This window comes from Penicillium arizonense, assembly GCF_001773325.1.
Source record: "Penicillium arizonense strain CBS 141311 chromosome Unknown PENARI_contig019, whole genome shotgun sequence".
Taxonomy (NCBI): Eukaryota; Fungi; Ascomycota; class Eurotiomycetes; order Eurotiales; family Aspergillaceae; genus Penicillium; species Penicillium arizonense.
The window spans coordinates 220,139-245,515 of record NW_019173296.1 but is presented as its reverse complement, the minus strand read 5'-3'; the positions used below and the strand labels follow the sequence as shown (position 1 = coordinate 245,515).

General features: G+C 50.1%; 7 protein-coding genes across 7 annotated transcripts; 3 read left to right on the top strand and 4 right to left on the bottom strand.

Moving 5' to 3' along the window:
* Nucleotides 1-305: 305 nt before the first annotated feature.
* On the bottom strand, nucleotides 306-1,830 carry PENARI_c019G07328 (phosphatidylinositol-3-phosphate-binding ubiquitin-protein ligase; the record flags this gene model as incomplete). Its single annotated transcript, XM_022634818.1, has 3 exons — nucleotides 306-854; nucleotides 973-1,174; nucleotides 1,253-1,830. 3 exons carry the CDS (start codon nucleotides 1,828-1,830, stop codon nucleotides 306-308), a joined length of 1,329 nt encoding a protein of 442 aa, XP_022485286.1.
* Nucleotides 1,831-3,099: 1,269 nt separating this feature from the next.
* Nucleotides 3,100-6,529, bottom strand: PENARI_c019G00361 (uncharacterized protein; the record flags this gene model as incomplete). Its single annotated transcript, XM_022634691.1, has 2 exons — nucleotides 3,100-5,893; nucleotides 5,946-6,529. 2 exons carry the CDS (start codon nucleotides 6,527-6,529, stop codon nucleotides 3,100-3,102), a joined length of 3,378 nt encoding a protein of 1,125 aa, XP_022485364.1.
* Nucleotides 6,530-10,857: 4,328 nt separating this feature from the next.
* On the top strand, nucleotides 10,858-14,547 carry PENARI_c019G01782 (uncharacterized protein; the record flags this gene model as incomplete). The annotated part of the gene is made up of 5 exons (XM_022634719.1): nucleotides 10,858-13,684; nucleotides 13,739-13,936; nucleotides 13,982-14,033; nucleotides 14,080-14,426; nucleotides 14,474-14,547. The coding sequence occupies 5 exons, from the start codon at nucleotides 10,858-10,860 to the stop codon at nucleotides 14,545-14,547; spliced, it is 3,498 nt and encodes a 1,165-aa protein (XP_022485283.1).
* A 36-nt stretch (nucleotides 14,548-14,583) lies between these two features.
* Nucleotides 14,584-16,391, top strand: PENARI_c019G10936 (uncharacterized protein; the record flags this gene model as incomplete). Its single annotated transcript, XM_022634885.1, has 3 exons — nucleotides 14,584-14,811; nucleotides 14,865-15,717; nucleotides 16,195-16,391. 3 exons carry the CDS (start codon nucleotides 14,584-14,586, stop codon nucleotides 16,389-16,391), a joined length of 1,278 nt encoding a protein of 425 aa, XP_022485387.1.
* Nucleotides 16,392-16,691: 300 nt separating this feature from the next.
* PENARI_c019G08763 (uncharacterized protein) lies at nucleotides 16,692-17,399 on the bottom strand (the record flags this gene model as incomplete). Its single annotated transcript, XM_022634844.1, has 3 exons — nucleotides 16,692-16,776; nucleotides 16,833-17,161; nucleotides 17,241-17,399. The coding sequence occupies 3 exons, from the start codon at nucleotides 17,397-17,399 to the stop codon at nucleotides 16,692-16,694; spliced, it is 573 nt and encodes a 190-aa protein (XP_022485348.1).
* An 880-nt stretch (nucleotides 17,400-18,279) lies between these two features.
* On the bottom strand, nucleotides 18,280-19,923 carry PENARI_c019G01780 (FAD-binding oxidoreductase; the record flags this gene model as incomplete). The annotated part of the gene is made up of 4 exons (XM_022634718.1): nucleotides 18,280-18,603; nucleotides 18,651-18,846; nucleotides 18,897-19,377; nucleotides 19,431-19,923. The coding sequence occupies 4 exons, from the start codon at nucleotides 19,921-19,923 to the stop codon at nucleotides 18,280-18,282; spliced, it is 1,494 nt and encodes a 497-aa protein (XP_022485451.1).
* Nucleotides 19,924-22,065: 2,142 nt separating this feature from the next.
* On the top strand, nucleotides 22,066-25,349 carry PENARI_c019G03933 (exoribonuclease II; the record flags this gene model as incomplete). Its single annotated transcript, XM_022634759.1, has 2 exons — nucleotides 22,066-22,248; nucleotides 22,305-25,349. 2 exons carry the CDS (start codon nucleotides 22,066-22,068, stop codon nucleotides 25,347-25,349), a joined length of 3,228 nt encoding a protein of 1,075 aa, XP_022485369.1.
* Nucleotides 25,350-25,377: the final 28 nt, after the last annotated feature.

Genomic DNA, 25,377 nt, shown 5'->3' with positions numbered 1-25,377 from the left:
CCTTAGAGCTGTCTTGTCACTTGATTCTCTAGTGTGCAAAGTTCTTTCGAGGTCGACTGATGATTTCACGGGGTTAGCACGTGACTGATGTCAACCTGGACAAAGAACTACATTTATTATACAACAGCGTACTTTGGATTCAATTTCGGTATTGGTTCAATTCAGATCAACGCTCAGCTGGATATCAGAAACACATGTCCCAAGCGCCACAACGCGAACAAAGGAAACAGCAAAAAAAAAAAAAAAATAACCCAACAGCGGAAGATAATTTTCAGAAATTACTAGCAGGCCAGATCCATGCGTATCTAGGATAGTTTATGCACAGGGCATTCCTCCTTCCTATCAAACCAGTCCACAATGCAGTGACTGTGGAACTTGCACAGGCACTCGAGGCGGGCCAAAGCCTGCCCAACTTCATAGTCCTCCATGCAGATTGTGCACTCAGCTGGTTGGCCATCCCCACCAAGACAGTCCTTCTCCGTGGCCACGAACTTGAGCATGCGGGCTTCAGGTGGGGGAACGGGCAGTGGGGGGCCCTGCTCGGGTGATGATCGGTCCGCAGCAGCTGGTCGCAAGTAGCTCTCAATGCAGTCCCGGGTATGGGCTTGACGGGCCTCAATGGGATGCTCCGGGCTAAGAGGTGGGAATTGACGCCGGCATACCGGACAGAAGTCGGCCTCGTCAGGGGCTGGGCGACGAGGTAGACCGGCGTCACGGTTGGAAAATGAACGGAACTGTCGGGTCCCGGGGATAGAGGGCTGCCTAGTTTGGTTCAATTGGTCCAGATACTGTGGTCGGTCACTTGAGCCCACAGTGCGTCGTTCCTGGCGAGCATCGTGGATGTGATTATCACGCTGTGTATCATGTTAGCACTGATCAAGGCATGGCAGACATAGAACTAACCGATAGATTCTGGAATGTGACGGGCATGGTAGAGGAAAGAGAGTGAGTAGAACGATGGCCGGTTCGTACATTGCCGAAGCCCAGAGGATTTGGGTTAGGGTCTGGCACACAAGGATTGCAAAGACGTACTTCCTCGCCTCCCCCAAGTGCGGGGTTGATGGTCGATGAGGGTGTGGCAGGCTCATCATTGGTAAGATCAACAACTGGAGGATGTGATGGAACTGGTGAAGCTTCGAGAGGGTCGGAATCAGGAGGGCGGACAATGAATTGCCTAGGGATAGTGATACGATGCGGGGAACAAGAAGCGCATACAACTCTTCCACATTTTCGACAATGATGCTTTCTGTACCAGAAGCTGAAGACAGTCCCACAGATCGGACATTCAGTCACATCCGAATCAGCCTGCCAGGTTGGGAGCGACATGTCGATGAAAGCCTGGCTCTGGCTATTCGGATTAACAGGCATGGGTTGGCCAGACCAAGTGTAAGGTTCGCGTGTATAACGCCTGGGAAGTTGCCCAGAAGCAAAGGAACGAGGCGTTTCGGGGGGAGAAGAGGAAAGATCAATGGCGGTGGCATATGAAGAGCCAGCCGTGGCAGAAATCGAACTCCGTGTTCGAGACGAAGGCATCACCATCGAAACAGATCTATACGGTAACGCAGTGCGGGAGCTTCCCCCGTTATCTCGGGCTGGTCCGGCCAACCCTCCGTGTGACCACTGCCTGGTATCCTCACCAGTACTCGTCAACCGCCTTTTACGATCAGATCCAGAGCGGATAGGGAATGCTCGTGGCCTAGAGCTCCCTTCATACCCGCTATAGCTGGCAGAGCCATGCGCCTCTGGTCTTTCGCTCATTCTGCCAGCCTGCATCCTCGGCGGCGTGCCTGACTCAGTCGGGCTGGATGATGCAGTGCTCGACCCAGGCATATTATATTGTATCGTCCTTGTTTTATCGAAAACGGGCTGTTTCCCCCAGATGTTATCTAATGCAGGCAACGAGATCAATCTCGGCCGTCAGGGCGACGGGTCTTCATGGACCAGGTGGCGATAAGGATGAACGATGGCTGAACGGCAGGAATTTCGACGGATTTCGATAAATCAAATCAATGTATAGAAAGGACAGTCCTTTCTTGCAATCTCAGGCTCAGCCTCAATGACGTTGACGCCTTTTGCCGAAGATTGCATCCAACAGTGACAAGATAATGCTTATCATGGGGTCAAGATCGTGGTTGGGCAATGATGAGGTCTCGTGACTATATCCTCAGACACCGAGTTCGTGATATTGCTGCCGGCAGCTGAAAATGAGGTTTCTCAAGTTAATCAAATAGAAATCCCTGCAGGAGAAGAGGAGAAAAGGAGAGAAGGAGATGATGATGCAGCGTGATGTTTGGCTCTGTTATCGTGGGGCCGGGCGGTGAGGGCGGTGGCGACAGGCAAATTCGGCCCGATCTACCCGGCTATGGGGAGCCGCATACTCCGCTGTACATCTATGGAGTGATTCTATTGCAGTCATAGTTTACTGGGCTACGGTTGGCGTTGTGGTTGGGAGTTAACATGCCCTACTCAACTACTTGAAGCAGCGATGGTCTCCGGCGACTTATCTTTCGCTGGCAGTTCTTTCACGCGTAGCCGCAGGCTCCTTGCATGACATTGGCACTAGACAGAAAGCCACGCAGGCCCTGGCGCAGCCTGGTGTCAACTATCATTCAGGTTTGAACGTAACATTGAGCAGTATTTGAACAACGGTAAGTGAGGTCTATCAAGAACAGAGTATAGATCAAGAAACCGTGGTATGAATATATTCGAGAAAGCTGGAATTATATAGAAAGAAACTGATCCTCACGTATTATTATCTCAAGATATGTCCTGAAGGATTCATACAAGAATAAAAAATAGAAACAAAGATAAAGCAAAGCCTCCAAAGAAGAATGGTGGCATGAGTTCACCGACGGCAAAAAACCAGTCCCCGTTTGGTGTACCTCGGGATCACAATCGAAACGCCGTCGCAGCAATTTTAGATAGAGCAAGCAATAGATAGACACAGGAATGAAAGGAAATTCGTAGGCGTGTCATTATGGCGCCGGTTTTGGGAGTATGACAGTGATACGGAGGTAGATTGAGGCAGGTTGAGAGAGAGGGAGACAGAGAGAGGACGAGGGATATACGGGTCCAAAACACATCGTTTTGCATTTGTTTCTAGCTTGCGTGGTGTGCAGCTTCATCCACAAGTTCTGCCGAGCTGCCAGCAAAGGATGGCTCATCCGGGCTGGCTTCGTGAATATGATCATGTGCGCGGTGTTGCGCCACGTAACCCATACTTGAAGGCCGTTCGCCTCGTCGGCCACCCCGTCCCGTTCCATGGCTGGACGCTATTGACCTTGACCTGGAGGTGGAGGTCACGGATAGACCACGTTCCCGAGAAGGTGAGCTACTATCGCTGAACGGTAGTCGGCCGGTGGGGGATGATTGTAGGTGGCTCCCAGAATGAGCGGATCGTCTGTCCGGGTCGGGCTGTTGTTCTTGCGAGATAGTCTCGGTGACGACCGGAAGGGATGTCGAGGGTACATCTCCTTCCTCGGCGGGTGCTTGGGTATGGCGAGATCCCGTTCGACTGGGTAGCTCGATAGGGCCGCCAACTGATGTGTTGAGCTGCGGTAGAACCGGCGGGTGCGTCCCGCTTAACCGCGTGGATTCATGCTCGCCATCTAAATCTTCATAGGGAACATTTCCAGTAGACACATTGCGAGAGTGACTACCACTAGGAGCATCCGGATCATCTTGATAATGCTCGTTATAGTCCCCACCAGGTGGGAACAAACCAGGTGGAGGTGCCCGAGCACTTCGAACGACCTCAAATCCCTTGGCGCTATCCTTGGTCTTTCCTTGGAATAAGCCTCGGAACCAGCCTGTTGCAGATGAGACCGGACCTGTGGGATCAGCTGGACCGGTTTTCAACTTCCGCGTGCCGGTATGTGAGAGCGGGGGACCGCGGACGCCGTAGTAGAAATCGACCTCACGAACAGCGTAGTCTTTTCGTGATTGCCGTTGGTCATCTAGTTCCAAATCATCCTTCGCTGTTGGTAGATATGCCGGCACAGGTGTCGCACGGCCGGACATCGGTACATCTCCGATTTCATCGTCAGTATGGACTGCTCGACGAAGCGACCTTGATAAGAAGCGTTTCGAGGGAGTCTTGCTCGGGGCCTTGCCCTTCTCGAATGACACAGTACCTTGACGACCTTTCCGTCCAGGGCGAGGCGGCCGGTAGTAGGGATCTCGAGGACTCATTCCCATCATCGTACCGCTGCTAGGTGAACTGGGGAAACCAGGTCCAGGGTAGGCTGTTGACGTAGGCGTGGGGAATCCTCCACTGGCAGCACGACTGTGCGAGCCTCCTTGTGAGCTAGCATAGTCAAAGTAAGCACTGGCTCGGCCATCGCTGCCTGTGGCGCGGTTCAAAAGGAGAGCGGAACTGCCAGAGAGACTACGAGGACGCGATCCATCAAACTGGGCAGATAGACGGTCATCAGCGTGTCCGAGCATAGCAGCCTCTGAGCCCATGCTCTGTCGAGCGATATCGCGGCGTGGAGTACGTCTGGAAAGCTGACGCATACCGAACACCTTGGTGAGACCACCACGAGTAGTTCCACCGGCACCTGCAAGTCGGGCCAGAACTTCAATCAACGTCTGCATGGCATTGAGGAAGAATCCGAAGATAAGAACCATGGCATGAAGCACGAGAATTAAGTATCCAATCCAGCCTCGAGCGGCCTCCGAGACTGACAGAGACGGAACAAACACCACACTGAGAATGACAGTCAAGAAGCGCACAATAGAGAAGAGACAGTGGTAGAGGTTCATGTGAGTAGGACCGGAGAAAGGTCGGAAGGCAAGTAGTGTGAGCACGGAGACGACTTCACAAATCGCGAGCATGACCACCTGAGCGATACCGGATGGCTGCAAAGCACCTACAGCGACACCCCGAGCAATATTTAAGACGATTGGAACTGCGGCAAAGGCGGCCGCATCATCGCAATAGGTGTTGTAGAGAGGGCCGTACAAAAGCACCGTAGGCAGGTCATCGAAAAGGTGGGATTTAGGTCGTGTGGAGACAATGACTCGGATGAACCAAAGGGAGAAGCAGACAAGGACGACAATCACCAGAGCTGCCAGGGCCACACTGTAAGCGGGAGATTGGCCAGCTATGACCAGCTGGAAGAAGGAAAGGGAAACAATAGGGAAGAGAAGGTAATTGAAGACCATGCGGATAATGTTGCCCAGGGTAAACGGCAAATTTCTGGCGCGCAAATCCTGATCAATGTTATCTGCCAATTCACGACGAAGCCATCGAAGTCCAAATGCTATCTGAACCAGCAGCGTGACGCAGACCAAGATGACCAGAGTCCAGATTATCATGCCCGGCCAGATGTCCTGAGATGATTGCATTCCAACCAACTGATTCATTCGGTCCAGACCATACGTTCCATTGAGGGCATAGACCCCGTCGACAATCGGATCACGTCCACCGGGGTTGACAAAACTTTGATTGAACATGAGAGTCGACCACGCGCCTTGACTAACCGCAGGCTGGTAGAAACCCGGGTAATCCAATGAAAGCGCACCTGTCAATACCACGTACTGGAGGTACTGCAGACAATCCGCAAAGCCGGGGGTGACCAGACGGAGAACATCCTCGTCGCGGCCATAGTTGCTTGTCCACCGAAACAGATCCGTCGTCCCCCAAGGACTATACATGGCAGCAGAGATAGTGGCGATTCCCACCAGCAGCAGTATGACCAGAGGCACATACGCGATTGCATTTTTCAAAGGCTTGCCGAAATCAGGCGTGACTTTCACCGTCAAGCAGGCAAGCTCAGCTGCGGAGGCGTCGCCAGATCGAATCGTGAACGAGGGGTTGATGGTTCCGAAGCGATAGGTAGAAAGCATATCATGTTGAACGGAGAATGCGTGTAAGGTTGACAAATCACTCCTGCAAATGGATGGTTAGAACCCATGTTGCTGGCTAATCAATCATAACTTACATGTTGTAATTGAAGACTGGACCCATCGGTAGCGTGCCTTGCGTAAGCGAGTCGCGAAATCGTGAGGGATTGTTGAAAGGCGAAAAACTCAGTACGTTGAACGCCGTCAACAAAGTGGTGTACTTGTAGTTCGTGCTGCTCAGGTCCACGATCTTCCCGTCCGTCCAATTCGGATTTGTCCACTCCGCAGAATCCATCGCCGGATAGTCCGCCGTTCGAGACACGGTCCCCGATACATTTCCGTAGACCGTCACGTTGAGCGGGTGTAGAGAATTGGTGAGGTTGAATACGACGGAGACGTTGGTGGGGACGAATTGTAGTTGTAGAGGTTCCGATTCGAGGATTGTTTTCGGCAGACAGTTCTCAAAGTCCAGTAGGACTGCGGCAGCGGGGGATACGAAGGAAATCAGACAGACGAGCGCAATCCACCACGGGCTCCATGTTCGTCGGCGTTTGGACGTGTCGCGCCATGGCCGACCTTGCGAAACGTGTAATGCTTGTCGCGGGCAGCCGTGTGTCCGTCGAGCGGAGACTGGGAATTCATCCCTCCCAATCTCCGAGTGATACATGTCCGCTTCGGGCATCCGGGATGACCTCCTAGGGGAGGTCAACCCCCTGTGTAGATGATCGAATCCACGTTGTGTTGACAATGGGTCGGTGTCAGGGTTAGTCCGCATGCACCCCGGGGTCGAGTTCGAGGGGATCAGGTACAAGGATGGGCACGCTTCAAGAGCAAGACACCCGGACTGATAGGAATCACAACAGAACAAGTCAAGAGAAGGTGAGAAGGGAAAAGTGATGCTGCGCCTTGTTTGGTCTGGCCCGGTGGAGATGGCTGACTACTCGAGTTATGAGGTATGCGGTGCTAATAATAACTTATTTGCTTTATTTGCTTTATTTGCTTTAACTACCCGGAGTATCCTCAGCTTATTATTGTATTAACATTATATTATATTAACTTATATGTAGATGCACTCAACTACTAAGTTATTAGGTCCCTCCTTATTCATATTCACTTTTCCACTCTTCCCCCCGGAAATAGTAACCAACCTTTCCTGATCGGCACTAGACTCTACATGCAGTTTACGTGTACTTCTCTCTATCTCCAGCAGTTTCTCTTAGGCCGCCTAATTCAAATTCCGGATTTCACTTTAATCTATTGTCCGTTGTACATATGCGTTTTATGTGCATATTCTGTGTGGGAATTGGTCTCAGTCCCGCGGTGGGTTGTCTCACTTTACTGCTGATCGGGGACCACACAAAAATACCAAGCAAAAAGGACTCCATGTCGATCAATATCGGATAAGACATGTCGGCGATGCCGTGAAACCAAGGCGAATATCGGAAGATTCTGGCACTGGCGTTGTCTCGGATGACCGCATCGAAGCCACAGAGACCCCAAATTGAGGGCAGCAAATCCCATTTTGGCAATGGGGTTAGGGGATGGAGTAAATGCCTACAGCCACATTTCCAGGGTCCAATACCCTGCACCCTATGCACGGTATAGCGGGTTCTCGGCAATAGTCTGGGTTTTATGGTGAGACAAGCGCGTGTGGCTTGGGGCTTGCTCGTATATAGACAGGAATGGCTTCTTGGCTCTTTGTGGCCTTGGAGATCAATCAAATTTGTAGAGGAGTGAGAATAGATATACTGAATTGCTGGATATTCAACGGGTGATGTGCTATTTCTAACAGAAATAAACATTTGCGTAGAAAGCGAACATAGCGTGGCGTTCGTAGATCTCTGAACATGGACATGTCTGAGTTACCTAATGTGCTGTCCATTGAGACAAGGGTACCAAGTATTAATATGGGTACTTATAATCTTCACTCTCGTTCTTCATACTCCATCAACTCATACTCACTTCTTGGGTGATATCCAGAGGCAATCATCACATGTTTTCTGTTGAACACAGCCGGTATAGTCCGGCCAACTCCATAAATCAGCTCCAGACGAGACCTGTGATTGTGCCTAAGCACAGAACATATCACATTTCCCTTGAGAGCCGCCCGATCTTGCCCTTCTAGCAGCTCGACCTTTCCCCTTCTCTTTCTCAACATATCACAACCTCCGAATCGAGCCAGGTCAGACAGATCGCCCTCTTGCCGAGCCACCATGAGCAAGCCAGAATCATCTCGAACTCTTAACTCAGGATGTTTGTCTTGGAATAGAATGACGGATTCGGATTGCTCGTCACGCAGACCCAGAATGACACATCGATTGTCGAATTGGTTCAGCTATGTGTCAAGATTACAAACGGCTCTTTCTATCTTAAAGAGAAGGACAGGCATCATTGCACTGATTTTTGTAGCCTGTTCGGATGGAGGCTATCTCCCAATTCTCCCAATTCGCAGGATCCTGTCTTAATGATCAAGTGCAACAAACTGTTGATCGGAATTCAAGCAGGGACACAATGGTCTCCTAAAGAATCCACTCTGTGCTTGGCTGACTTCGGTCTTTTCGACTAAGTCAACGTTCAAGACAGTCAATAGCCACCTGAGAACCCCCTCCCCTCCGCGGCCGAACCACCATACACCACCCCCGACCAAAGCCCAACGATTCCAGCCCCAGACCTATACCCATCGAGACCGATATCCGCCTCATGGCCTCACGCAGCAGCGTGCGCAGAGGTTGAAAATACACTCCAAAGCTCTTGAAATACAATTTGAGATTCCCATTCCGATTTCGAGTTTTCTGTTGAGCATATCATAGGGGCCTTGCTTCGGGAATACAAACTCTTCCTTAAGTTCCAAATAATACCAGCGCTTGGTAGAGTCAGAAGAGGCACCTTGACATGGCACCTTTGGCAATGATCCTTGTCATGTCTAAAGTTTTAGAATACTCAGTGACAATTTGCTCCTAGGGTCGGTTGTGGTGCTGGTAGGCCAAGGGACACCGGTTGGAGGTTTGGGGCGATACCGCTTTACGGCTCGCGGTCATCTTCTAGGTCGAGGTATCGAGCCTTGTGCTTTACTTCAAGCTCCCAGTTCTAAGGTTATCTCTGCTGCCGATGAGTGCGGACATTGGGATTATGCTGTTCATGTCGGCTGTAACTGTTGTCTGATGACTTTGTATTGCTGCTCAGAGGCTTGACATATAATATTCCCTTTAGATTAGCATTGGTGGCAGGAATTGGGCAAGGGAATGGTAGGCCTGGTTAGCCTGTTCAGAGCTTGACCGTAATACTCTTTCATTACCTATCGTCAGTGAGTTTGTTGTCACTATATATTCCATGACTACAGATAGATCTTCAGTCTGACAAAGCCGGGATTCTGCATACGGACTACATGCAAGGATCCAAGCTATTCCATTATGCACGCCCAGAGGCTAGTTCGCATATCCTATTACCACCATGGCAGTAGCAATATATCTTTAAGTAGTTAGCCAAGGAATGTGTGGCTAAAAATGGCAGCCTTGGCTGGGGTGGAAGATGGTGGGGAATGTGAAATAAGTCACTAAGTGTAAGATGTAAAATGTAGCATTGAAGCTTCGAGAATGTGTCTCTTGGGAGGGGCCTGTAGGGATGAAGTGACACATACTTCTGGAGCCAGGTGGGTAAGCATTGGTAGATGAACGTCAAGTCTGACAGGTGATTAATCCATGCGGGGTGGTCCGAACCTACTATTCCTTCCTTTATATGTCAATTGACAATGGCAATGACAGTTATACCGATTCTACATATATGATTGCAAGGATGATGTCGGTGTAGAATTGACTCAAGGGTGGAACATCATCTAGCGGTGTCGACCATTGCATAGAAGTTACAGTATACTCGCAGCTTCAATGCATATTGCTTGCAGCCATCAAAGAGTGTACAGTCCATACATATGCAATACATCTACAATATCCATGATAGATATTCAAGTGCAGCGAATGGGAGGCTTGCAGAGGACAGGGATCCGGCATGTATGCTGTTTTGTGAGTCCCTGGCAACGGCAAGACCGAAGGGGCAAGCCGCAGAAACGAGCGTCTGATCAGATGCCAGATTGGGACCAGGGCTGGGATGTCTTAGCGCTTAGCCACGAGGGTGTTAGGGTTAGTATAGGGCGCCACTATGAGCTAGGAGATAAGGAAGGGACATATGTACGTGATCACAGTACATGTAGCTAGGGATAAGTTAAGTTAACGTTAATACATAATACAGGTATAAGAGTACAGTAATTTATAAGTTAAATGAGCTTGAACATACTAAGAATGTAATTGAATGACTGGAGGAATATCATAGGAAGATCACAGAGCTCAAAGCGAAGAGACCTCGTCAGCGACCCGCCGCCCCTCTTGTCGCAGCCCAATTAGGCTTAGTGCAGTTTCACTATGAGACGAGCGGGTTGTCTGTGCTGGAGATATTTAAGTATATTTAGAGAGAGTTATTATTAGAGGAGAGGAGAGTAGAGTAGAATAGAGTAGAATAGAGACTAGAGTACAATATACTGATTTTAGGTTGTTACATGGTTATATGAGATACCCCCAGATACTTCCTCCAGTGTAGCTCCACAGCGGCAATCCTGGTACCTGCGGAGTACTTGTATCGCATCCCCCCTGATACTGACATTCTTGTTCTTAACGGCTGCTGGTCCAGCTTCATTGTCAACTTCCCTCTGCAATCCCCGAGGTAAGTTCTAACATTGACCGTACACTGCACATGTGCCTATTGTGTACTGTAGTGCCTGTACCCCGTTCCCCACACCTCTTGACTTTGGGCTAATTTTATTTTGTCTCAGTGTCTCTTTTCAGGGACTCACCCCTCCTTTCTCTGGATTTCACCTTCTTAGGCTTCATCGCTTATCAAGCCCCTGTCGATCCCTTTCTCAGCTGGGGGAGGGGATCCTTTGACGAGGACTGGTCTCCTTGTCTGTGCGTGCCTTAGATCGTGCGATGTGGACTGGATCTACTCAGTACCTTGTTTCTCGATATGCCTCCCGATGACCCATTCTCGTTCCTGCCGGAGCAGCCTCAGCCCCAGCCCAAGGCGACGAAGTCTCTATGGAGAGAAAAGTTGTTCTCCAAGAGCAAGAACAAGGGTGCGTCGCATCAGGAGATCGCAGACTTCCTGGGCTCGTCCAGGGGAGCGCCAGCGCCAGCGCCAGAACCAGTACCAGTACCAGTACCGCCGACGGTCGACCCGAGATACAACCCTCCGCAAAACGTTACTCGCACTCCTTCCTCTAACGATGTCTCCGTCCCTTCGAAACCAACCCCGCCGCCTCCCCGCGACAACTATGCCGCCTTCGACTTCTCACAACAATCTACGCAACCTCCACCGACAAAGCCCCGAAAGGGCAAGGGACTACGGGTTGGATTTTCAGGTCAAAACCCCGACGTGATTGGGGAAGGGGGTGACGAGTCGGACACACCCACAATTGAGATCTCGCGCGCTCGCCAGAGATCAATCAGCAGCAGCGCGTTGAGTGGAAATGCCCGCGACCACTCGTCAGACTCGCGATCGAATCTGCCCGCGCTACGAGTCGACACATCGCTGGGCGATGGCGATGCGCGACCCCGGCGAACTGCCACTAAGCGGGACCCCCGTGGGGAATCCGGTTGGAAACCGCCCCTCATGCATAATGTTCAGGATGCCGATTTCTTGGCGACATTGCCTTTGACTGAAAGTGGCTCTCGGTTATCATTCCGGGGCGATTCCGAAGAGGCCTCGTTCGCACAACGTGTTCGCGACAAGATGTCAGCGGAGGAAGGCCGTGCCTTGCACCGTGCGTATGAGGACGATACACCTTCTCCTGGAGGCGATTACGAAGATCTGCCCACTCCTCCCAGCCCTCCCAGCCCAGAACCGCCGTTGAAGGAGATATCTGCATCGGAATCTGGCTATGAAACAGCCCCAATGTCAGTCACATCAACTGCGCCGTCCGTCTCTCTGTCTATGAAGTCGATTGTACACTCGATTCGCAATCCCCCAAGTCCTGTCACCTATCGCCAACCAGAAAGTCTCAGTCCCGTTGACACTCGCATGCCCCCGAGTCTCACACCAGGCAGCCCCGGCAAGGTTTCGCCAACACGCGCTAACCCACCACCCCCGGAACTGCCTTCCCCAAATCTCATGTCACCTCCCAGTCGCGAAGGACGAGAGCCATCCCGCAGCCCTCAGCCACCCAAATATTCTTTACGCAACGTTGCGAATCAAGTCAATGAGACCGCATTTGCTGAATTTAAGGAGTACAATGCGAGATATGAAAGTCTTATCCAACTGGCAGCGGAAAGTGTCAAGCCGCTAGTCGAAACATCTCTAACAGAATGGGTACGATCTGCAATTTGGTGGTTCCTGCGAGGAAAGACACGATTGGAAGCATATGCTCGCTCCCGTTCAACGTCGCCGCCAAGCTTTGCTAGGCAGGCTGTAATTGATCTCGGAAAGGCGTTATGGATCAATGAGCACATCGTTCCCGGCCATAGCGAACTGGCCAAGTACGGGGCTATGAGCGTTGACGCTCTACTTGCGGTTGCAAGCACCACCGGCGACAAAGTGCTGGTTGATCTTCTCAATTTGCATCAGGTTCTTTCTAACCACATTCGGTCGCTTTCCATGTCCATCAAGCGAAACAACATCCTCGCAGCGGTTATTTCAGACGATGGATCCCCTACTCAGCTGGACACCACCATCTGGCTGCGTTATCCTTTCTACGCCCCCGATGTTTCTGCGGTCTTGTCTGGCGCGGCAACTAGATCGATGTTGGCAGATACCGCTAGTAAGACACCAAATCTGGTTCATATGATGCCTTTGAGCGATACAGGTCGCTACTTTAGCTATGGCAACATGTTTGTGCAAGTATGCGTGAGCTCTAATGATGATGATGGGCAACAGCAATACGCCATGCCTTGTGTATTGACCATTATCCGTGAACGCGCAGATTGGTATGTCTGTGCGGCGATCACCAGTCAAAGTCAGCTTGTCAACATCTTGATTCAATCCGACCGCAAGCAGGGGCCGACCTGGGAAGATGTGGATTGGCAAGTCCGGTCGAACTCCATGCGAGTCAAGCTCCCTCGGGGATTCGAGCTGGATGTTATGTTCAAGGAAGAAGATTTCAAGACCCTTTGGAACATTGTCAAGTACACCCAAAAGTCGGAAGCCAGTCTACATCCCGAGGCTGGAGAGACTGTTGTGTTTGAGAATACTGTTAAGACGTTCCAGTACATGGACCCGGGTACACCCAAGGCATTCCCTCCTGACCCCTCCGAAAGATGCCGGGTTCGTTTGTTTGAGCGGTCAGTGACTGTGACAGAAGGCACTGGAACTCGCAATGCGCACCGCGGCTTCCGACTTGTCGTTCTGACTAGTCCCAAGGTGAAGACTTTGAGCAGTATTCGTCATATCCTGGGCCATGGTTCACCAATCGTGTTCGGTCTTTTGCGCGGAGAGGATGGTGCCCCTGCTCTTCTTCTCAAGGTCACTGAAGATGGCCGTCAGAGATCCATGTTGATGACTTTCCACAAGGTGGAGGAGCGTACCAGTATTCATTCTGTTCTTCTTGGCATGGTTCCGAAGGAAGGAGAGCTCAAATCACCGGACATCCCGATCAAGTCTTACTGCATTGAACAACCCGCAGACCCAGTCAGTGGCCAGCCTCCTGTCAAATATGTGCAGTTCCCCGCTGGAAGTGTTTCTGTGATTGACCAACAACATGCCTACGTTGAGCATGGCTATGGACCTACGATTCTATCAGAACATTTGAGGGCTTTTGTCGCCACCGAATGGGGCTCTGTTACAGACCGGATTAACTTAGGTCGGTGTTTTCTCTTTACACTTCTAAGTTTGGTGCTGTTGCTAACTCTTCTAGGCCCTGGCGAATTGAAGATCGGCCTGGATGTTAATCGTCAGAATAGCATGAGTTTATTCCGCTCGGCGCAGCAGGATCTGACTCTCTCCCTTGCGGATAACCTTATTCGCCCTGAGATGCCAGATCAATTAACAGGCTTCCTGGAGAAGATCACTGTGAAGCCGATGGTTCGCCGACTGGAGTTCCCCACGATGCAAGGTATGTTCCTTCCCCGAACTGTTGCATACAAGGCTAATTTTGCAGATCTCCATGCATTCGAGCAAGCTGTCACTGGCTTCCAGGTGCTTTATGATGGGTATGTTTACTTGAATCTGGGGTTTGGTACTTGCTAACTTGACCAGTATGGCCACCTCCTTCACCATTTCCCGCCGGCGGATGGTGGTACCAATCTACAAGAAGTGGGAAGCACCACTGGCTCGAATCCAAATTGTTCGACAGGAAAGAGTCGTTCAATTGCTTGTCTTCTTCGCCGATTTCCAACACGGCACATGTATGAACTTTGTTCTGAAGGGCACCGACCTCATGGAGCCATTCAGCCGGTCTGGCAAGTTCGGTATTCGCCTCGTAGATGCCAAGTTCGCTCTTCCTAAGAAGGACGAGGATCCTTCTTCCAACTTTGTCTGCCTGGACATGCCCGAGTATCCTATCGAACACGACGATCTTGCCATTTCGTTCGATACGGAAGCCGGTGAGTCTATCCAACACCATATGCAGATACAATACTAACAATTTTAGCCCGTGCCACCTTCCGAGCCGCTCTGCCAGGATCCGTGCGAGAGCCATCCCGCATGGGCTCGATTCGTCGGTAATCCCGCACCCACGTGACTGATTACGTGCTCCCCCTCATGTCTCCCGATGTCCCGCTTGTTTGGTATATCATAACCTTCTCTGTGCATACAATTCAAGAACATAGCATTATGCATTCTAGCGAGACCACTGGCGCTTCTACGCGTTCCTTACACGCCGACGATGCATTCAACATTGTCACAGATGTTGCTCCTCCAATTCACGTCTCCACCACATTCCGTTACTCAGATGATCCCTCCCACCTAGTCCCCTACGCTGATATCACTGTATGAACCACACCTCACTAAGATAAACCAAACACCATCTAATACTCCAGTAGTCCCCCGGTGACCCAACCGTCCACGTCTACTCCCGCGCTTCCGCCCCAAACTCCTCCCGCTTCGAAGCAATCCTCTCCTCCCTCCTCCACGGCCAAACCATTTCCTACTCCTCAGGCCTCTCAGCCCTCCACGCAGCCCTAACCCTCCTAAACCCACGCCGCATCTCCGTCGGCGACGGCTACCACGGCTGCCACGGCGTCATCGCCCTCTTCACCCGCCTCACGGGCCTCCAGAAACTAGATCTAGACTGTCCAGCGGACGCCCTCGAAAAGGGTGATGTCATCCTCCTCGAAACGCCCGTTAACCCCTACGGCACGGCCTTCGATATAGCCCACCATGCCGAGAAAGCCCATTCCCGTGGTGCGTTCCTTATCGTCGATAGTACTTTTGCTCCGCCGGGTTTACAGGATCCTTTCCTGCATGGCGCTGATTTGGTTATGCATTCCGGGACGAAGTATTTCGGAGGTCATAGTGATATGCTCTGTGGTGTTCTTGCTACGAAGCGTGATGACTGGGCTGAGCAGCTTAAATCTGATCGGCTGTTTATTGGCAATGTCATGGGTAATATGGAGAGTTGGCTTGGTGTGCGCAGTCTGCGCACCCTTGAAGTCCGTGTCCAGCGTCAGAGTGATAGTGCTACGAGGCTTGTTGGGTGGTTGGATGGTTGTCTTCGTGTGAGAGATCCGGTGGCTGGGAGTGATGCGGCTGTTGTGCAGGCTGTTCTGAAGGAGATCTTTCACGCTAGTGTTCAGAGGGTTGAGGGGGATTGGCTGAAGAAGCAGATGCCTAATGGGTTCGGGCCTGTTTTTGCTATTTCTATGACTGAGGAGCGCTTTGCGAAGGAGTTGCCTAGTAAGTTGAGGCTGTTCCAGCATGCTACTAGTCTTGGGGGTGTTGAGACTTTGATTGAGTGGAGGACTATGTCGGATGCTTCGGTTGATCGTCGGTTGTTGAGGATTAGTATTGGGTTGGAGAATTGGGAGGATTTGAGGAATGATTTAGCTAGAGCTTTTAGGGAGTTGGTATAGGGTGAGAGATGTAGATAGCATATAGTGAGGTTTTCACTGAATATATAGTTGACTAGTTCACTCAGTACGTGTTTAAGTTGACTATGTTGATTACCCCGCATTGACCATCTTATTGGCCCAATTCTATTAATCTCCTTCACTTCATCTTCCTCTCCCTCCCACGTTCAAGTCTATCAATTCACTCTACCTACTCCAATATCCAATTCAATCTACCACTGCCACTGCTGCCATCAGGACAAAATGTCCACATTCACAATCCACTACTTCGCAACAGCATCCCAATATACAACAAAAAACACAGAGTCCCTCTCGGCACCACTCCCCCTCTCAGATCTCTTCAATCAACTCGAGAAACACTACCCCGGGATTGTGGAGAAAGTCTTGTCCAGTTGTGGAGTGAGTCTCAATGGCGAATATGTTGATGTGAAGGAAGACGTGGACGTTGTTATTCTCCCTGGGGCCGAGGTTGCTATTATTCCGCCTGTTAGTTCGGGATAGATCTGTTTGAGATGAGGGGTTATGTTTATTTGACTGTATATATTATATAACTATGTTTGGTCTACTGCGCTCATGCCATGTCCTGTTTTGGAGTTAACTTTGTTTGAGATGATTGATTTCGTGTGTAAATGGTTATTAGGGCAGACGCTACCGATATAAATCAGACAAAGGAAATGAAACAAATTTGGCCATCCATCTATCTCCACCTTGTCCCTCTATACTCTCGTATATCACCCCAGTCAACTACTGATTCCAGCGCCAGTCCCACCTCCAATCCCAAGCATGCCCACGAATACAAGATCATTCAACAGCCTTCTCAGCAAGAGCCTTCTTCTTCTGCTGCCACAAACAAACAGAACAAATAGTCGAAAAGAAAAACAAAATACTAAACCTCAGTCAGCATACCTCCATTATTGAACAAAAAGCCAAAGGGAAACTTACCAGAGCGCAATACTCAATCCCCAAATCGCCTTCATCTCAAGACAAATCGCCTTACTAGCCCCAATCCAAGAAACGTAGTCGACCTTCCCACTAATATTAGCTAGATAACTCGATAACCGCGACGCAAATGCGTAGGCTGTTGCGTCTTTGTCGCCTAGTTCGGCTAGTGTCGTGCATTTTACGTACGAGAGTGGTTTGCCGATTATCACTGCCACGACGATCAATGCGATTAGGAGGAGGAAGTCAAGGACTGCGCTTGGGAGGAAGGGGAGGATGTCGTCTCTGAAGAGGATTGTTGTTATTATGCAGTATATCGCGGCAATGCAGGTCTTAAGTTCACTTTGTTAGCTTTTTCTTGTTTTGTTTTGAGTGCTTGTAAATTGAGATATAGAGATGGATTATCCATACCACGCTGATTGTGCCGATTACTATGTTTGGTGGTGTGGCGTTTGTCGAGACGATGACCGAGACGAAATTTGCTGTCATGCCGATTATGGCGATTAGGGAGCAGGCTTGGAAGAGGCGGGATATATAGAATGTTGCGCCGAGGGCTCCGTAGCGGGACATTTTGATAGAATGAGGGACTCGAATTTGAGGTTTGGAGGTTGAAGTTGGACTGGATATTAGGAATTGTTGGTCTGAACAAAAGAATGGGTCTAGGGATGCGAGTATTATAGTCAAAATGAAGGATTGAAGTCGTAAGAAATAAGAACAGAAACAAAGAGGGCGTATTCTGAAAGAAGGCGAAGCTGATGATCAAATTGAAATCCTGGCTGGGTCTGGCCGTGTCTTATATAGCAACAAAGGCACTCGAACAATGACCTCAACATCCTGCAATCCAGAATCTAGACTGGGATTAATTTAGCAGCAGTCAATTCTAGACCATCTATTGACCCAGCTCTGCCGCGCTCTCTTTGTGCGTTACAGGTTGTCCGGGGATCAAGCGCCCCCGGCTGGAAATGTCCAACCCGACTGGTCGCTTTGCTTGAGCTGTATGCTAGATCTAGCGATCAGCGTGAATGACAGCTAAAGCTGCTCATAGCTCTGGACTCTTAACAATTGGCTTTTGCAGAAATAGAAATGGCTATTGTAGGGTCCACCCCGGCGCTTGGGGGAAACCCTAACTTGTTTCCGGTGCTTCTCAGCCACTCGTTTGCTGAGCGTCTACTCATCTGAAGCAGGCGCCTATTTCTACTTGGTATATGCATTGTAGATCATGTTTCATCCTGGTCGCTTTCTACTTCAACTTGCATCCCGGTATTATTTTCCGATTCGGGTGCGTTACAGGGATGAGGTTAATGTCACCAGTTGGCAAATATATCAGGGCGGATCGCCTGCGATCTATCTATTTCTTTCAATGCGCCTCATTCTTGATGAAATCCATTATTAAATAATTACGGCTTCGTAAATACAATTATAGACGAGACAGCGTATCCAAGGATATTTACTAGTTCAATCTCCAGCCACCACTGGTCCGCTTCTGGAAGAACCCATCGGGGTCATAACGCTTTCTCGTCTGCAGGGCTTGCGCCTTGGAGGCGGGACTAATACGGCCCCAGTAATCCTGGCGGTAGTACGCGTCGTTCATGAACAGTGGTCGATACACATCGGGGAGGAGGCCTTCTTTGATGTTCTTCTGGACTAGGTTGTCCATGCCTTGGTAGAGGTCGATATTGGCTGCGTCGATCTTGGCGTCGTCTAGCGATAGGGCGTAAGAGAAGTCCAGCTCGATGAATATGTATGGGGTGTCAGTAGGAACGTCGAGGAGATCCTGGGATTTGTTAATAATTGTCTCTTTGATCGGGATTGGACTCTTACTCCGCCACGGTCCTTGGCCTTCTGGGAGAAGGTTCTGGGTACGGGTTGGAAGGCAATTGAGCCCAAAACACCGGTTACTTCGAGTACTGATTCGGTGACGTTGAACCAGTGGTCGTAGTACTCTTGGAGCACATCGGCGCCAACAGTCTTGTTGGGGAGAGGAGTGGTCTCGGTAGCGATGGTGTAGCGTTGTCCGCTGGTTGCTAGTCAGTATAAATTTAACCTTTTTAGAGTATCATCACTCACTGGAGGATGAAAAAGTCGTTGTTCTTTAGCAGATCATAGTAGCTGTCCCAGGTCTTGGCGGTAGAGGTGTGCTCAATATCCGTGAACTCGTCAAAGACACCAGCAGGGGGCTCGGGGCCGTCGTAGAAGACGAACATGATCCAAAAGTCAATGACAGGGCCATGCTCGGAGGTCAAGATGATAGCTGCCTTGTCATCGGGGTACTCGTCGACAAAGTTGCGCAGAGCCTTCAGAAGCTGAGGAGTCTTGTCCGACGTGAAAATGAAATTTCCACCCCAGACACTGTGATCTTGAGGATGCGTCTGCATTGTGTATGCAGTCACCACGCCGAAGTTGTTACCACCTCCCTTCAAAGAGGCAAAGAGATCTGTGTTCTCTTTCTCGTTCGCATGAACAATTGTGCCATTAGCCAGGACGACTTCGTAGTCCTTCACGTTGTTGGCAGCCCATCCATATTGGGTGCTCAGGAAACTCATTCCACCTAGAAAGCGTTAAACTGCCATCCCTTGACGTCGGAAACATCTCTTCACATACCTCCAAGCATATATCCGCCAATTCCTACGCCTCCAAGACGACCTCCAACAACACACCGTCCAGTTCCATCAAGAGCCTTCTGGGCTTCCTCCCAAGAAAGGCCAGGCCCAATAATAGCAGTGTGATCTTCATGGTTATAGTCGACTTGATCCAAGTTCTTCGTCGAGACCAACAATCCATCCTGGATACTGGCAAATCCATTATTGGGCATATGACCACCAGATTTGACAGCAAAGAGAGTCTCCACGTCGTGCAGATTCTTGATGACTTGTGACATCTCCGCTGCACTAGATGGTGCGGCGATACATGTAGGCTTGAGATCACCGCATGCTGCGGACCAATACTTGGTCAGGTCACTGTTGTAGGTAACTGAGAGCGGGTACTCGATGTCGATGCCTCCGTCTTTGAGTGTTGAGCAGATATCTGCCATTGCATGGGGAGCAAGGACTGCAATAGATAGCGCCGCGGTGCGCCATCCATTGCTTCCGAACATGTTTGAAAGAGTGTGGATAATATACTGAAGAAATATTAAGATATGAAGAGAATGGAAGACAATATGAAAGAGAGAATTGTAGAGGGCCTTAGTGAAGCTCTAGCGGATACAGTCAAGGTCAATATCGATTGCAGCATCAGGAATGAGTATATATAATCACCCTGAATACCTTCCACCGCAACTCGGAGGATATTCCTCCAGTCATCAAGTGGATCCAGTGAGAATGTATCTCATCCATCGAAGAACAAACAAATCCACCTGAACAGCAGTCCAGGGACTCCATTAGAATCTAACCGAGGGTCCACTGCGAATCCTAGTTGGATAAGGAGCCCGGCTGTAGATTCCGGCCCCCGACCTAATGGCTATCATTTGTGACGAGTTCATGATAGACTTTGTACAAAGTAGGGTTCGGCACAGATGCAGAACAAGCACATGGGAGCAAAAAGGAGAAACCTCGGATGATCTGAATAACCAGTACAGTTTGTACGAGTCAGTTCGCGTTCGGATGAAGCATCTGCATAACCGAGATGAACTTTCTGCGCCGATCGAGGGCCGGATAAGTATAGCCAGGGAATCCCAACGGCAGAGCAGGGGTTGGGCAGGATATCGCATGCCTTCGTAGATACGGATCGGGCAATTTTCGTGTACATCGCTGTCATGGTCGTCAAGCTCGGCCTCGGGCCTGTGATCGACACTATATTTCTCCCACCCTTGCCTTTGACCAGGATCAAGATTGGCAGCTAGAGTCAATGGTTTCCCATAATAAATCGGATATTGCTCTACTGGCATAGGGCGAACTGATTTTGCTCCAAAACTCCTATTTGCAAGTGGAGTGGACGTGAGACATTGATCGACAGGCGCAACTAATCACGCAAATCCAGGAACTTGCGGGGGATTTCCCCTAAATGGTTGTTAAGACGCCACGCTCGGGAGACCCAGCTCGCTTAGAGCGACGAGGAAATGATATTCATACCTGTCAAGTTTGAGGTCTTGTAGATCGACATAGCATACTCTTTCAACTTGGCTCTCACATGAAGTTGCGCTTCTCTCCGAACCGGACTATACGGTAGCGAGCTTAAACGATAGCGAATACGCCGGAATTTCCGCTGTTTCTTCGGAGTGATCGTCGACTGTCCTTTCGGTTAGAAAAGATATGCATGCAGAACCCGTCTTCCAAAAAATGGGGAGTTGGATTTTCAGGGTGATCTACTGTACTTGCGTGGTTTTGTCAAGCTATCAGTACAACGTTGAAATAGTGACACAGTAGCACAAAGTATAGCAGGGATTTCCTCGGCCATATTGCACAGAGAATGGACTCTGTCCGATAGGCCAAACATCTTGACAACGCACAAGTCACGCACGAGTCGCGACGACACCCCTGTCTGCAAACTGCCGACCCGAAGGAGTTCGCTCGGGTCATGGCGCCCGGGGCTCCGGGACGATTGTCTCTTGGCGAGGTAAGTGAGATGCCTGGGGAAAGATTTGGTGTGTATTATGTGTGTGGAGTTTCTGTCTTGTGTTGTGGATGTGAACCCATGTTAGAGTGTCGATCATGTTCTGAGAATAGAAACATTGAGCATCGCTGTGATAACGTAAGGAAAACGCACGACGGCGCAAGTTTCTGAACTAACAGGCTTTGATACACCCTCATATGAAGGCTAGTTCGATTTTTTGTAGTCAAAATTTATGTATAGGGGACTCCAGATTCCTTTCGCCCATCTCCCCGCTATCACTTTATTGTGCTGCTCTGGTGTTATGTTCCCCGTTGAACTCGTTTTAATTCCAAACTAGGCTTCTCACTGTTATCGAAAGCATTTCTCTCGTTGTCAACAGGTCAACTCAAAACCGTAGGCTTGGTTGATCGGTCAGGAGGCTTTGCTAGTCTCTATGAAAGAGATACAGCCTCTGCTCTGACTCGGGGAGAGAGAAGTAAAGGATTACTCTGTCGTATTATTTAATTCAATGGCATGCAAACACACTCCTTTCGACAAGAATTGATCTTCAACATGAGCATATACTTCACTGCAATGTGATTGATTAGATTATTGAACATACCGCCTAGGGCGGTATGTGAACTGCGGGCAGAATAACCAGTTTTCCAGCGACAGGAACCTTCATCTGGACAATGCGATAGCTCTGGCCATGGCACTGACGAAGATAGGGGCTTTGCAGAAACTAGCAATTGCCCGAAGAGTCGGATTGCGGTCCACATGGCGACAGCGCGCAGGATGGCCCCTCACCGCGCCTGGCCGTCTCCCACTCATGCGCTGTTTGTCCACCACGAACTCGCTGAAATCGACCGAGGCCGTTGAAACAGAGAGTCCGGTAGGTCATCTCAGTCTCTGATGTGTGATATTGAACTAAGTCTTCTCCTAATACAGACACCCGCAGAGACGGAAGAGTGGCAAGTGGCCTTCGAAGACAAGATACCCCCCAAGCTCGTATTCGAAGAATTTGGAGATATCCGCGAATACTTGAGCAAATGGCAGGTTCTAAATCCCCTGGACATGGATCCGGTGCGACAATCCACCTCCAATCGACAAGGGGAGTTGCCAACTCCAACCGTCGGCTCGATGCCCAACAACCGAGAGGCGCTGGATGTTTGGGGCATTAGAGAGAGAAGGAACGAGAACGCGGATAATGATATGTTTGGCAGCGAGCATCTGGAGCCAGGTGATCTCATTGCGCGTTTGGATTCCTATGGATCGTTTAGTTACGGCATTTACGTGCGGTCTGTCCACAAACAGAAGCAGTTCTACATCACCAACGGGAATTGGCGCATTTGCTCTACTATAGAGCTGGACTATGTTATCAAAGGATTTGCCCCACCTGAACTCCTGGAGCCCTTGAAGGAATGGTTCCCAGATACCGAAGCCATTCCACAAGCAGATATCCAGGTGGCCCCCGAGGGAGGTCTCCCCAGGCCAGTGGGTGCTCCTCTCTTGGTAATGATGAGCAATTTCAAAACACATATTGTGGAGTTCTATCGGCAACACTCTCAAGCTTTGGACAATCTGCATGAATTGGTAGCAGATGATTCCGACGTTACCTGCTTGACCCTTGATCAGTTGACAATGACTGCTCTTGGCATTGAGGAGTCGGAACTGAACAGTGTGAATCTTTTTGCTGTTCATCAAGCCGTCCGGCGCCATCCCTTCCTTATTGAAAGAGACAATGTCTCAGTCTTCAGCCAAAACTATCTTGTGCAGCCAAAAACAGTTGCAAAAATGGTCAAGCAGGTTGTTGACTGGACCCATGAACACCAGGATCATTTGGTTCGCTCAGTCATGGGTAAAGACGTGCCCGGGTCCAGGGAACACCCGATGCAGCAGTTTATTTCCAAAGCGCAGCGGTTGATCCGCCTCAGCAGAAAGGTCCGTTCTCCGACAATTATGTCCAGCGTGGGGCCATCTGCCCAGAAGTTCCAGCCTGGTCAAGATGGAAAGCCTTTGGTCTATCGGGAAATGCCTACCGAGACTTTCAATGCAAATGATCAGAAGATTCTTGAATTTCTGCAACTATACGCGGTGCCTGCCACTGTTATGCCGTCCGGCACATTGAGATCAACAGCCACACACATCATGCGAGCGACAGGAATGTACAATACCCTTGGTCTTAGTGAGGCCTCAACCCGGCTTTTCTTGCAGGAACTGGGTGTGATTGCGCCGTGGGAAAATCTCTACCCCCTTGACCAACATTTGATGCTTCCTGGACACGGTGGATCGGTATTGAAGGAGTTGGAGCACGAGGAGATAGAAGAGGCTTGCGCCAACATGACATCTGATCAGCTGCAGGATTCTATGCGAGATCTGAGAAAGGATTGGGGAGATCTCCCTGTCTACTGTGTGGACGATGCAACAGCAGAAGAGATCGACGACGGTGTGTCCTTGGAAAAGATCCCAGGCTCCGATGATACATTCTGGGTGCGCATTCATGTTGCCAACCCAACTGCCTTTTTGAAGCACGATGATCCTATCATGCGGAATGCAGCCTCGCGAATTACCACTGTCTACATCCCGGAACGCAGTTACCCCATGCTTCCGAATACTCTCACTCAGGGCCACTTCAGCTTAGCACCTGGTCGGCCTGTACTTACAATCAGTGCTAAGATGAACCTACAAGGAGAGATTCTAGACACTGAGATCAAAAACGGGAGGATCCACAATGTCATCACGATCACGCATGGCACGCTCCGCAAATACTTCAACAAAACCTCAAAGCAATCCAAGGTGACTCGCACGGTAGGCGGCGAGTTTATCGAACCGCAGTTACCCAAAAACAAGAATGTTCACGAGACTTTGCTTCCCGAAGACGAGGAAAGGTTCAACACATTGCGCCAACTAATGCTCGCATTCCGCCAACAAAGAATCAAAAACGGTGCCATTGAGCTTGCACCATTGCATGCCTCAACTTCTGTATCAGTCCAGACGGGAGGGCCAATGAAGCCATACGAGATTCAAGCCACCGTGGGACGTTACTATCTCGGAGACCCGATCATCAGTCTCGGTCTACACGACTTTGACCCATATGAGGTCCGCGACGCCTCTAAAGACAATCTGATCTCCCTGATAATGAACATGGCCGGAAATGTCACTGGCCGATTCCTCGCCTCCCGCAACATTCCCGCTATCTTCGATGGCACATGGTATGACCCGGAGTACCAGCGTGTCACCAACGAAAACGTGTCCGAATTTGGCGGCAAGAACTTCTACGCTCTCAGTCCGCCGTTGAGTTATGCGAAATCTACTCCTATTCCTCACCATACGATGGGTTTGGACTCCTACGTCAAGAGCACCAGTCCGCTGCGCCGCTACAACGATATCATTGCGCACTATCAAATTGAGGCAGCTCTACGTTTCGAGCACGAACACGGCCGTCAGTTTGATGCCCTTGTTGACAGTCCCGAAGCAACCAAGCCTGCCATTCGAGAAATTGAGTCAGAACCTGCAAATATCGAAGCAGAATCCGACGAATCCGACGAAATCACCCCTTCTATCTCGACCTCGACCTCCACTTCCATCCTCCCTTTCTCCAAAGCCGACCTAGACGCTCAACTCGAGTACCGCGCCCCAGTCCTAGCCCGTCTCCACGATGTCGAGGACTTCTCAGCCCAGCACTGGGTCTGCATGTTCCTCTTCCGCGCATTCTATTTCGCTGAATGTGACCTGCCAGAAACATTCCCCTGTTTGATCCGCCTACCGCGTAACAGGCCTCGACATGAGGCCCCTGGTTATGCGGCTTCAGTCACTAATCTCGGGATAGATTGTACAGTCACTGTTCCGCCATCTTTCCCGGATAGTGATAAGCTTGATGTCTATTCGCTGGTCGAGGCCAAGATTATTTCTGTCGATATGGCTACTCTTCAGGTTACTCTGGAAGCGGTGAAATTCGTCAAGCCGTTTGAAAGGACGGGTGAGTGGGCTTGATCTGATAGATCGGGCTGAATCGATGTTT